The 14567-nt window shown below is 36.1% G+C and overlaps 1 protein-coding gene across 1 annotated transcript in view; it reads right to left on the bottom strand.

The window, feature by feature from the left end:
* Trhde (thyrotropin releasing hormone degrading enzyme) overlaps positions 1 to 14567 on the bottom strand; it is a 355084-nt gene that overhangs the window by 44995 nt on the left and 295522 nt on the right. The window contains exons 13-15 of the mRNA XM_040754861.1: positions 5181 to 5328; positions 3120 to 3217; positions 1677 to 1784 (exon numbers count right to left, since the gene is read on the bottom strand). Of these exons, the coding sequence (XP_040610795.1) occupies positions 1677 to 1784; positions 3120 to 3217; positions 5181 to 5328 (354 nt within the window). The remainder of the gene's footprint in view (positions 1 to 1676; positions 1785 to 3119; positions 3218 to 5180; positions 5329 to 14567) is intronic.

Genomic DNA, 14567 nt, shown 5'->3' with positions numbered 1-14567 from the left:
ATATTAATAAAATGGTAAGAAAATATGTTTACATGAGCAGGTTCTTTGAAAGATTAAAAATAATTAGCAGTTCTAAGAAAGAACATGTGTTTGTAGCCAATAAATAAATAAATAAGGAAACAAAGTAAAAATAAAAGATAAGGAAGTAGAGGAAATAATTTATAATTATTAATTACTATTATTCATCCTTTTTCCCTTATGTTTGTAAAACATGTGTCCCAATTTTACATTTTATATGAGGGATAAATACTTTTGTGTTCTAATTGCATGGGACAAAACTGAAAGTAGGTGGTGACAACAGGAAAATACATCTTACAATGTGTCCAGTTCTATAATACAGTCGTAAGAAGACAGTACAAAGGACAATTGGTGCTAACAGTGGGAAACTAAAAAAGGATGACACATTATTGCTAGAAAAGACAGACGACATTTAACCATTGACTTAAATGCATGATGGATCAATTGACAGCTAACAGGAAAGGGCCAGCAATGATTCATTTACAGGGCAAGTGGGAAACTATTACATAAAGTAAGAAACATTAAAAAATTACTAAACACTGTAGTGAAGGATTTTTCTTAGAACCTTAAATTTAAATAGATTTGTAATTCCTTGATTTGGACTCAGAAAGATACTAAATTTAAGTGTCTAATTGCTACTGGGACAATTATAAGTTTTTCCCTGAAGCAAGCAATACTGCCTATAGTTCTATATGTTTATCAGTGAGTTTATCATCTATATCAGAGACAAGCTTGTAATGTCATGCAAAACATCATTCTCTCTGCATATTGCCTATTAGTTCCTCTTCCCTTACCATGAGATTGTAGACAATCATGAAAGCCAGAAAGCAGAGAAAAAATGGAACCTGTGTGTGTGTGTGTGTGTGTGTGTGTAGTCTAAAAGGCATATATATATATATATATGTACATGTATATGTATATATATATATATGGATAATTAAGAGTTCTATAAATACAAAGAAGTGTCTTTACATGTGTAAGATGTGTGTTTGTGTGTGTGGTCAATAAGACATATATATATATATATATATATAATAGATAGATATAGATATCACTCTTATTAAAATATGGCATTTAGTGCAATGCTGTTTTTACTTTAAAATGTTTTCTTAAATAATTTTAATTATCCATTTTGTATTAAAATTATGCATCATAAAATTTTAAGATACAAGCTAAGGTCACTGTCAAGGGGTACTCAAAGAGCAAAGATCTTTCCTATAACCTTTCTGTTTTTACTTTTTCATTTGAAGATTGGTTCTGCTAATTTGTTGATAATATATCATGGTGACTGTGAATAAATGCTTCAACCTTTATGAAAACCTTGTAGAGTTTCAATTGGATTTAATTGTTTTTCTTATAAGAAAGGTACCAGACTTAATACAAATTGATACCTCACATATTTGAAGAATGAGAACCTAGACTAGGAAAGTCAGTTTAAAATCTAAAATTCCCAGGATGAGTGTGGTATAGCTCCCTGGCTGCCATCTTGCACCAAGTGAAACTGAGACAAAGATTTGCAGGTGTATTTTTCTTGTCTTGCTTTTCTCCATTTGATGAGAGACATGTGTCCACCTAGATCTGAAGCATCACTGAATGCTACCGGAAGTACAGGATGTACATTAAATGCAACCAGGAGTACAGGATGTGCTCTGACTCACCTGTTTCTGTTGCTGGAAATCCAATCTGAAATAAGTGTCGATGCCTGCTGGTGACAGTGTTTGTTCCCGAAGCTACATGCCAACATTATCACTTCTCTCCGTAGTTCCCTATGCATTGTTAGAAGGGGAAAACATTAAAAGAAATGTTACTCTCTGAAGAAAGTCAGAGAAGTTAATTTCAAGTGGTTGGACAGATGATCGATACATGGGAGAAAGAGCAATAGACAGAGGGCAATTACAGGTATGATGTTTAAAATCCATTGTCAACTTGACCAGATTTAAAATTACCATGGAGAAATATCTCTGAATATATCTTCTGCTTCAGAGATACTTTTCTGAAGAAGCAAGACCCATTGTGAATATGCATATTCACCATTCCATTAAAAGGGGTCTAGAGCTTCTACAGGGGAAAAGAAGAATCCAGTAGAATTCATCTCTCTTCGTCGATGACATGATGACATAATAGGACATCTTGCTCTCCCACCACCACACACTGTGTCACACAGAATGTTTCCTAGTAAACAGGGATCAAATAAACCCCACTTTTACAGAGAACTGATACATATGAACTCACAGAGGCTGTTACAATATTTCAAAGACCTGCACAGGTTCAAATCAGACAAAATCCCATCACTGAGAAGGAAAAGCAAACACGAAATTTACCTTAACCATAGAACTTTTACCATTGGTACCTTTAGGGAAGGGAAAATTAATGTTCTCCAGTTGAGTGTCACTGTATGTAAGCCATACTCTAGGATAGACTCCATGTCAAGGTTTAGTTGGCCATTACCAAACTGATTCCATGACTGTTTTCTTATATGACTTTTTTTATATCATTTGGTATTTTTTTCTTTCTTACTGGGTTTTGTTTGCTTGTTTTTCATTTTGTTTTGTTTTGGATTTTTAGAGACAGAAGAGAAAGAACTTGAAGTTGGGTATGTAAGGAAGTGGAGAGTATCAGGGAGGTATTGAGGAGGAGAAAACAAGATCAAAATATATTGTACTAAATAAACCTTGTTTCCTTTAGCAAGTATTTTGTTATAGCACTGGAGAAAGTAAATAATATGGCAGGTAAGTAAAATATAATGCAGATATAGGTTTAGATACAGAACTCCTATATTGCTGAGAAAATAAAATGAATTAGGATGAATGGGAGTTATGCACACTAAGTCTTTACTGGAGATAAACCTCTAGTCAAGGGCAAAGTTTCTGATCCCAACAGCACAACACAGGCAGATCATGAATTAAAACACAGTCATGAACTGCTTTGTTCTCAAGATCAGGCAGCAACAACTTTGTTGCTCAGCTGCAGTCCTCCCAGGAAAGTGAAAAGCAAAATGCAGAATGAGAGAAAGGCAGTCTCATGCTGATTAAGGCAGAGTACCAGAAGTCTGTTTTTGTACAGCTCTGGGAAAAGAGGAGAACAATAAAATAAAATAGTACTCGTGTTGGTAGGATGCTTGAACGAGAGATCCATTGAAGTTATTTTTTGGCCATCCAAGCTTGATATACGTTGTTGCAACTTGTTTTAAAATGTATTCCTACATGGAGAGTGAGAGAAAACAAGATATTAGTTTAATCTTTCCAAACTTGATAATTTAAAAATGAAATCTGAGTAACTTATAGTAATATTCTCTTATATCTTTATTCAACTTAGTATGTAAGACTTAGAAAACAGTATTTTTTTTCTTCTAATCGAATAACTTGCAGTGCTAAATATTTTGCATGACAAATTTTAATGAAGTAAGGGAAATGGGAACTATTCTGGCTGAGATTCATGCATACATATGTGTAACCACATGCAGCTACATGTTAAGAAAATCAGCATCTAATGTACTTTTTAAGATTTTACTTTTATTTACTGTTTAGATACGTGTGTGCTTGTGTGAGTACATGGCATAGGTATAGGGGCCAGAAAAGGGCAACTGATCTGCTGTAGATGGAGTTATAGTTGATTGTGAGCTGCCAGACTCAGGTGCTGGAAATTGAACTGGGTTCTTCTGGAAGAGCAGCAAGCAGTTTCAACTTCTGAGCTACGTTCTTTAACTGAAATATCTAATATTTGTGCATTTTGAATCAATAGAGGATATTCAGTGAAAAGCTATTATAGTGGCCCAGTCAACAGGCTAGTATTGTGGAAGAGAAGATGTACATAACATTTCCATAATGTGATATAGTATCACAAATTCAAAAATCTATTCAACTAACGATGCATTTAAATATCAATGCCGATGTAAAATATGCTCTCCCACACTTCAATGTAATCTTAGATTTTTGTCTAAGGAATGAAAGTACTAAAATTACAGCAAAAATGTCTTTTAACTTTTACTGTAAGAGGAATCTAACATGATATACTATTCAAAAGTATAAACATACACAAGAATGTACTTTGCCTTTTTAGGAGTTTCATAGTTCAGCATCTCTTTGTTAGGGAGAAATGGAAATATAAGACTTTTTCCTAGCAGACAAATATTATCCCCTAACTCAAATGACACATTTCTTTGCTTGTCTGTTGCTAAGGGTTTATGCAAAACTAACAACAATGAACAGGCAAGCCATGATTATTCTCATTTTAAAATGTAAATTGACAGTCACTTTCATGAAGCCTTGGGGTAAGAAAAAAGGAGGCAACTGTGATGAACATCAGACAACCTAGATGGCTCTAATAACATATCAAATCACTGACAAACCATCCTTGAATAATTTCGATTATGTATGTTAATTTACAGAGTCATTATATCATAAAGCACAGAATAATTTCAGGTTCCTAAAATAGCTACAGAAAACTGTATACTGCACTAAAGCAACCATGATAAGAAATCGAAGAATCAAAAGTTCATTAGCTCTACTTAATCCTGATATTATTCAAACTGACCATTGAATCTGCTTAGGTGCTGTTGGTAGTGCATTTTTGGTTTCCTGGGATTTGAGCGTAAAAAAATCTGGTCAGGTACCATTTTGGAATGTGTGTCATGCCTCCGTGTCTGCCTGGATTATCTATTGTTTGCTGCCCTGTATCCCCTTGGACCCAATTATGAATGGGCTTTTGCCTCAATGTTGATCTTATCCTTGTTAATTAAGGAGGTTCATTGGATTCACCATGCCTTTTTGGATAAAAATAATGACTAAGAATCTTTTCTGAAACTGTCTATATTCTGTTAAGTTTCCTGGGATCCCACTACTCAAGTTAAGTCCTTTGTGAACACAGAGACCTTTAGCTCTCAGGAAGTAAGTTTGAACTTATGGATTTGCCTTGTACATTCTTCCATAAATTCTGGAGCACTTAAGCTTAATTGACACTTTTAGGCCAGAATAAAAGGTAGCTTGTGTTAAATTCCCTTTTTTCAAATAACTGCCATCAGTACTGCATAGAAAATCAGGGCAAAAATAACAGCCTACACTAGCAAGGAGAAATGAAATAATTCAGATTCAGTTGCACAGAGTGCATAATGAGAAAACAGTTTATCTCCTGAAAATTAGAAAGAAGAAATTATATATTTTTACGTTGAAGACATTGTAGTTCTCCATACGGTCCAGTAATTTATCCAGAGGATAAAGTGCTCGGCTGGCAGCGTGCCAAGGAAGAAAATCCTTCTCCTCAGACAGGTATCTGATAATCTCTAGGGGAATGTTCTGAGGCAAAAAGCCTGCCCTGCATGGTCAAAAGGAAGTTAATGTTAATTAGATGCCTAGAAGAGCCACAATGATGCAAAAGTGAAGATTTTACTCATGCAAATAAAAGACAGAAAGCAAGACTCATCACAGTCTGAAGAAAGACACAGTGATATGAAAATAAAATTACTCACTTAAAAAAAAACAATGCTTGTTAGGATGCCGAGCCGTGTAATACACACAGAGACACAGAGTTAGAATTTTGCAAGAATGGGAACACATCAGAATGTGTTATTGTAAACGAGAGAACCATGGAATTTGAAGTGAGCCAATAGGTATTTCTTTGACAGAAACTCCAGGGATAACAGGTAATTGAAAGTAATTGAACACTATTTTGTGGTTTTTGTAGTTCCATGTAATGAAATTTTAGCTCGCATTGCTATATAAAGGATAACTAAACTAAAGTACCAATTTATGATTTAAATGTACATGCCATATAACAATATAAACAGTTTAATTGCATGTGATATATATGTATCTTAGTTAGGGTTTCTATTGCTGCAATGAAACACCATGACCAAAAAGCAAAGAGAGGAGGAAAGGGTTTATTTGGGTTACACTTTAGGATTGTTGTTCATCACTGAATGAAGTCAGGACAGGAACTCAAACAGGGCAGGATCCTGGAGTCAGAAGCTGATGTAGAGGCCATGGAGAGATGCTGCTTACTGATTTGCTTCTCATGGTTTGCTTAGACCACTTCTTGTAGAACCAGTACCAACAACCCAAGGATGACACCACCCACCATAGGCTGGGTCCTCCCCTGTTAATCACTAATTGAGACAATGCCTTACAGCTGGATCGCATGGAGGCATTTCCTCAGCTGAGATTCCTTCCTCTGTAGCCTCTAGCTTGTGTCAACTTGTCACACAAAAGCAGCCAATACAGTGCATTTGTACGTATTGGAGTGTGGTATGTTAATGCAGATGTGTGCATGCCACCGTGTATATGTGGAGGTTAGGGGACATCTTTGGGCATCAGTCCTTCATCTTCTATCTTGTTGAAACCAGTTCTCTCTTGTTCACCTCTGCAAATGCTAGGCCATTTGGCTCATGAGTTTGCAGCAAACCTGCCTTGGCCTCCTTCCCTCTCAGATGTGCACTGTGGGGCAATACATATGTGCTGCAGCAGCAAACTCTTTAGATGAAAAGGGGAAGGCCAGAGTTACTGAACACAGATCTGCAAGTTTACATTCCAAGCACTTTACCCATTGAGCCATAGAGCCAGCCCACAGACAACATCATTTAGTGCATTCTGAAACCAAGCTTTAAGAAGTTGTCTGAGTACATTTCATCTATAACTTAAGGGGGTTCTATGGAAAAAGGGAACCAGAAGGGCATGTATGTTTTGAATCCCCCATAGATTGCATATAAACGTAAAACTGAAGCTCTGTACCTAATAGTACTTCAGATGATGATCTTGGCCTTTATGTCTCAACTGTATTAGCAACATAATTTTACTAGACTTGTTTTTTTAACATTAATTATTGCTGTGGTCTGAATACTGATGTCTTCTAAAGGTATTATGTTAGGAACTAATACTTAGTGTGATGGTCTCAGAGATGGGAGATGATTAGGTAAATTTTGAGAGTGTAACTGTCATGGATGACTTGAAAGAGCTCTAGAAGAAGCTTAGTTAAGCCTTCTAACACTGATGGCCACTAAGACAATAATTGCATACACACAGACTTTTAGTATAAAAATAAAACAAAGTAAATCCGAGAGCAGCCAAATCCTATTCACCCTCTTATTTAAATTCTACAATGTTCTTTAACATTTTTATTATCACTATTTTTGTTTACTTGTGTGTGTTTGTGTGTGTATTTTGCCTCCACGTGTGTCTGTACCACATATGTGCTTTGTGTCAACAGAGCCCAGAACAGGACATTGGATGCCCTAGAACTGGATTTACATACAGATAGCTGGTAGCTACCATTTGAATGATGGGAATTAAACACAGATCCTATGGAAGAACAGACAGTGCTGCTAACTATCAAGCCATCTTTGTAGCCCCTCACTGTTTGCTTTTGTTTTTAGTATTGGTTTGTTTTTTGGTATTTTTGTGAAAAATATTTTTCTTTATGAACAATATAAGGTGGTCAGAGTAGAAGCAATTTTGGTAATTTTATTTATACCTTTTTCATGTACCAAAATTAGACTACAGGTGAATATTGTCTAGCTGCTGTGTATACTGTTGGCAATAAAAACCAGTCCTGAATGTGGCACTTCATTTTTTTCTCAAAAGGAAATAAAACGCAATGTGTTAGCCTAGGGATTTTGATTTAGCTATGATACAGGATCAATCATGGCTAATATAACTAACCCCAATTTCTTCCTTTTTCTATCAGCAATGATTGTTTAGAACACACCTAAATGATACTGCTCACATTTTATATTTCCTTGTATAAGCAACATAAATTACCTAGAATGGTGTAATAAGAAACTTTACCATTTATCTAGGATTCTTTTTCAATAACAGTTAAATTTTGCTTTCATGTATTTGTTTTAATTAAAGAATGATATCATTTTTAATAACATTGTATGATTTAAATTAAATATAATTTCAAGAGAAATCTCCACTCTTGCTCTTGACTCCCCAGACTCTGTAGGATGTTGCCATTGCCCTGGTTTCCTTAATTTGAAGGTAAGAAACTGGACCTTTGGTGAAGACAAAATACAATTCTGGCACAAGATGTATTCCATCTGGAAATGACCAAGGACGGACCCTCACAGTATCAAAACAGGCTATAAACACGTGTTTCCAATGGAGAGGGGTAGTCAGTAGTTCTACCCAGCTGAAAATTCTGTGAAACACAATAATGACTGAGCTGGCAAAAAAATCCACAATGGTGAAATAGATGTACTTGTAGATTGAGTGGTACCCAATTGTTGTCTAATTGGACTAACATACCACTCAGTAGGAAGGAATTCATGACTGGTACTGTAAAACTGAGCCAATTACCTGCAACTGGAGATGTCATAGACTTGACATGTCTTATAAAAATGATGACAGATGACATTATGGAACTAGGCATGCAAGGGACAAAGGGCTGAGATCTGATTGCTCTAATAATGCTCCCCTTAAAATTAGGTAAATAATTCCCATATTTTTTGGTCTATAACAATGTTAAACTAAGAAACAGCATTTTTGGCACTGATACTTTAATTCTAGCTTATGTATCAACAATTTAAACTGCTAAAACAATTATAAGTTTGTTAACTTTAAAAAGTTTACAAAGAAAGTTCACATATTTCATTCTTCAAGTGCTAACACGGGCAAGTCTAAGAGGTAAGAAGACTCAGATCTAGGTATTTAAAGACATCTGGCATTCTGCAACAGAAGAGGAAAAGTGAGGCTAGGCTGGTAAAAGTCCCACATGACACTAATGCAAAGGAAGTAATCATTACATACAGAAATAGAGCAAACCCTGCTTTGAGGTTTTATGGAAGAAATTGCTACCATGCAGCAAAGCCCAGGCTTTCTGCTTCTTCCTTAGACAGAACACAAACCTTATTCCTGATGGTTAGGCATAGCCATGTGACAAAGATCTAATCACAGAATATAAATGTTGAGTTACTTCCAGAGTTAATGTGATTTTATATATATCAAATAATCCACCTGGAACCGTGGAGAATTGCATGGCAAATCCACTAGCCTATTCCAGACCTATTATGACAGTAGAAAATAACTACTATTTTATTCAATCCACAAGCATGCCTGGATCTATTTTTTTAAGCAGTTAACCTTCTCTAATGCAGTTTTCAAAGAGAATACGAAACAGATTACACTCAAATTACCCTCATTCTGCCTTACTACCAACATATGTAAGTAATTACCTACTACATAATTCAATATTCTTGTGTTTAAGTCTACTACATCAAAATATGTAGCTACCCTTAATTGGCCAAGGGGATGCTCAGCTTCATTACAAAATGACAGATAGTAGAAGATAATGTTGGCTACCTAGCTTAGATGTGTTTGTGTAATTGGCTGGTAATGATGTTGATGATTACTACTACTGATAATAAAATCAATATAGGAAGAGTGTAGATCACAGTGAATGGGGCACCACATTAGCCTCAAGTATTCAACACAGTAGGGGACACACAAGGGTCCTGATGTTGAAGTGCACTTTCTCAAATTCACATTACCAGGGGCAAGCGTTGCTAGCAACATGGAAGAACAGCATGTTTTCAGACTATTTCACGTGTAATTGCATTTACTAACGTCTTAGGATAATGTCATGTCTGATAGCTAGCCCCTCCACTACTGTAGTGAGAGTGGACATGAGAAATCAGAGACAGGGCAATGAGGAACATTAATGACAAAGCTTGTCCACAGGCATCATAAAACTGGTTCTCCTGCTTCTCTGGACCCCCACACACTTCCACCTTCCGTCCTCCTATTCTAATTTGCTAGCGCTTGGAATGAAATATGTTTTTAGGCATACAAGACAGCATTTTATAAGAAGGAGATTAAAACCAGACTATATTAGCTGATCTTAAAATGCTCTGATCTTAACTAGTTATTTTAATCTAGGAAACAGAACAGCTTTTACAAAACTATCCTGAGGCCCTGTGAATGTTAACTCTTGGATCCTCAGTGATGGGTAGCTTTCATGCATGTAACTTATTTTTCAATATAGGTTTCCTATAAAAATAATCGACTCCTCCGTGCTGCAAATCTGGGGGTTTGGAATGCAATATCCTCAGACTGTTCTGACAGCACAAGCACAGATCCCACCCCCTGGACACACACTATTGCTTAGTTGAAACTCATTTAAATCCAAGGAATAACTAAATACATTATTTCATAATATATGAAAAAGACAAAGGACACTGTTCATGTCCTTTAGGCACAGAATTTTAAAGCATGGATGGAATGCTTAATTGGAAGGATTTATTGGATTTTGTTTGCTATTCTTTATTATTTATTATTAAATTACTTTTATATGCTCTTTGTAGGAAGATAGAATCCACAGTAGCACTTGGAGCATGGGATAAATGAGAGAAATCATGGGGAAGTATGGAGGAAAAAGAGTTATAGTCTATGCTTTGCTGAATTGTTGTCTTCAGAGACAAAAAAGGAAGTAACTTATTTGTAGCTCCATTGAATTCAGAATATGAGAAGTGGCACAGCAAATAGTTTTCCCAGATCCCCTAGTTCTCCTCCTATTGTTACCCTTCAAAATAGCTAATCCCAAAACTCACTTAGGAACATCATTTCTGGGCTTCCATGGAATGTAGATGAACTTCTATTATAACTATTATAAATAGTTAGAAAAGAATGTCATTTTTTATCAAAATATATTTTTCATTCAGTGAGCTAAGGTCCTTAAGAAAGGAAAATGTGTTTTACCTATCTTTTTAGCCCATAGCTTATTGCAAAAACTAACACTAAATAAGCACTCAATAAATATTTCATAAAGTATGCAAAATTGTTTCATAAAAAAAACAAGAGCACTTGCCAAGTTCTCCAAAACTTACACATTATCATAATTGTTCAAAACTAGGCATTTACGAAGGATAAAAGATTTCAGTAAAATGTGAATATTGTACTAGAGTGATACCTACAGTGTTATCTCTATCGCTTTTATTACCGACACATACAGATAGTAAGTAAGCTCATTGATACCTTGCCAATAGCTTTGGATGCATTAGTCTATAGTAGAACAAAATAACTCCACAGGCAGTGAGATGACATGGCCATTAAATGAACATCTCTGCCATTGCTGATTAGCAAACTTCTCTCCTAAAAGCAAGGATATATATCAGAAACTTAGTGGCTTTGATGAAGCATGGAGAGGGCTCTTCCTCCTGATCAGCAACTCAACAAAGGTTCCCTGCAATGTTCCCTGATTTCTTCTTTAGTAAATATTTAATGATTTAAAACAAAGAAATTAGACCTCTGCTGGCAACATACATACCCTCGATTCTACCATACCAACCAGATTTATATCTCCACACAGATTTATTTTATTCCCAGACATTATTTCATAAGGAATCAGCCAAATCAGCCATCATCTTAGTACAGTAGGTCCTGTGGTTGTCAAATATTGTTAGACATAGGGCCAATATTGGGTCACTAATTGGAAAGGTTAATAGGTATGAAGTATTGGACTCAGAAAAAGAAACATACCTGTTCTATGGAAAAACCAATTTGTAGAAGACTATTTTAAAAAGTTTTGTTGTTACACATTGAAAACCTATTGTTTGTCAGATATGATAGCATGGGAAAATCGCCAAGTTTAATAATTTCAAGAGTAATGAATCTAAGGCTCAATTTTACTACAATTATGCACCTTATCATATTAAATGGTAGTTTACAAAAAATCATCGTGCCCATATTACCTGAATGAACATATTAGTTGGAAATCAAAGCCAGGGCTGTTAATAAAACCATTGTCAGCATCCTCCACATGAAACTACTTCTCAAAATTCCATTCTAATTAAATTTAAATCCTTCCTATCTCCTTCCTTCCTTCTTTCCTTCCTTCCTTCCTTTCTTCCTTCTTTCCTTCCTTCTTTCCTTTCTTCCACATGAATTAGAACAAAAATACAGAGTATAATATAAAACTGTTGTGGAAGGCAAAGTAAATCAGGCTAGTGTAAGGAGATTCAGCCCAAACTGTCCCAACTTGTGTATGTATTTGAATGCTTGGACATAAGTTGGTGGCACTGTTTGGGAGATTGTGCCATCCTTCCATTGTGGGACCTGACTGGGAGGAGTTGGGCACTACTGGGGAATCTTTGCATGTCCTCCATGCTTCTGGTTGCAGTCCATGTTTTCTGTCTCCTGGACAGAATCATGAGAACAGGCAATCACAAGTTTCTGTCCCATCATTTGAGATGCTTCTACTGACACCATGATTTCCCTATGATGTTGGAGAGAGGACTTTTGAAACCATAAGTCAAAGTGAATTCTTCTCCCTTAAGTCACTTATACTGGGTTTTCTGTCACAGAGACAAGAGTAGCAGAAGCAATGGGACACTATATTTATCACTGAAAGTGTAGAAAGGTGTGAGGATTCATGACGGAAAAGAGATTGTGCAGCTCAAAGTTCCTTTCCATTGTGCTGTCTTCCACTTATGATTATAAACATGGGGAAAGAAGTCTATTCCTTCTCCTCTTGTCTAATTAGCATTGTAAGGTAATGACGTTTAAACTGAAATAGCTCTCAAAGTGAAGGTTCACCAAATGAGAAAACTGGCTGAGAGATGATGCTTATGATCAGCAGAAGTTGAATTGAGAATACAGAAAAGTAGAGGATATTGCCCTTTTTTAAATGACCAACAAAATCGTATCATCTTATTGAATCCACTCCTCAATGTTTTCCTTCAGTAGTTTTATCTAGAAGTGCTTTCTTATACTACTAGGAAAATTAGATCTGTGTCTGCACTAATATTGGAAGAGTTCAGCTTGTTGTATAGGTTGTCTTCATCTGGCCTCTGCAAGCACCTTTTGTTTAGCTCAATTGCCAGAATACACAGGAAAGGATGAAGCAGAACAGCTAAGGTCTACTGCATGTATGTATGGTAGAGCAGTTCAGACAGGGTGGAATCCATCTTTCTTGAAGTTATTTCTACTTCTCCAGTAGCCTTCTGCCATGGCTCAGTGGAGTTTGGTATGAAATGAGATGTCTACGGTAGAATCTCCAGCACATCAGGCCCACCAGGGTGCACACTGTTGTGTGGGTGTCTACACTTTCTTTGCACAGCAGGATCTGGGATGTTTCTCATGTATGATGAAAGACACTGTGATTTGTTGAGCTGAGGAATGGCATGCCCTGACTTATGCTTTGAAAGCCTGCCTCTGGCGACTGTGGAGGACAAACTCAAACGCGTCCTATGATCTTTCCAGATAAGGAAGGAGTCAATTATGATTGCCTATTTGATCCTCTCTGTGCCAACTTGAAAACTTTATATTTACTAAGTGAAATGAATAATTTTGAAGACAGAACCACTGAAGTTTGAGATTTACTAAGAAAAATACTTGCCTTAAAAATGTATGAAAAACAAAAACTCCTAAATCTTTTCTGTGAACAATTTATTTTTAAAATTTCTGATGATGAGACTGAAGCACTAATGAGGGGCCAGGTGGCTTCAGTGTAGAATTTTACCAGGAATTCAAAGAACAGCTTATACCAATTCTCCTCAAAGTATTCCATGCAATAAAAGCGGAAGGGTCTTAGCCAAACTCTTTTTATGAGGCTTAAATGACATTGATACCCAAGCCAAACCAAAACACAACTAAAAGAAAGAAAATTTCAGAACAATATCCCTCAAGAACATTGATGCAAAAATATTCAATAAAATACTGGCAAATCAGATCCAAGAAACATCAGAAAACTCATCCACCATGATCAAGTAGGCTTCATTCCAGGGATGCAGAGATGGTTCAACATATGAAAATCCATCAATGTAATCCACCATATGAACAAACTGAGAAACAAAAACCACATGATGATCTCACTAGACACTGAAAAAGCCTTTGATAAAATCCAACGCCCCTTCATGATAAAGGTTTTTGAGAGACCCAGGATAACAGGTACAGACCTAAACATCATAAAAGCTATATATAGCAAACCAACAGCCAACATCAAACTGAATGGAGAGAAACTCAAGGCAATTCTTCTAAGATCAGGAACAAGGTAAGGCTGTCCCCTTTCACCATATCTCTTCAATATTGTACTGGAAGTTCTAGCTAGAGCAATAAGACAAAAAAATGGAGATCAAGGGGATACAAATTGGAAAGGAAGAGATAAAACTTACACTAATTGCAGATGATATGATGGTTTACATAAGTGACCCAAAAAACTCTACCAGGGTTCTCTTACAGCTGATAAACACCTTTAGCCATGTGGCAGGATACAAGATCAACTCCGAAAATCAGTAGCCCTACTATATACAAAAGATAAAAGGGCTGAGAAGGACATCAGATAAACATCACACTTTACAATTGCCACATACAACATAAAATACCTGGGGGCAATGCTAACCAAACAAGTGAAGGACCTGTATTGCAAGAACTTTGAGTCTTTAAAGAAAGAAATTAAAAAAGACACCAGGAAATGGAAAGATCTCCCATGCTCTTGGATAGGTAGGATCAATATAGTAAAAATGGCAATCTGCCAAGAGCAATCTAAAGACTCAATGCAATCCCCATAAAAATTCCAGCACAATTTTTCACAGACATTGAAAGAACAACTCTCAACTTTTTATG

This window comes from Mesocricetus auratus, unplaced genomic scaffold, assembly GCF_017639785.1.
Source record: "Mesocricetus auratus isolate SY011 unplaced genomic scaffold, BCM_Maur_2.0 Super-Scaffold_100011, whole genome shotgun sequence".
Classification (NCBI taxonomy): domain Eukaryota; kingdom Metazoa; phylum Chordata; class Mammalia; order Rodentia; family Cricetidae; genus Mesocricetus; species Mesocricetus auratus.
The sequence above is the reverse complement of the archived record's forward strand: the minus strand, read 5'-3'. Positions and strand labels throughout refer to the sequence as shown.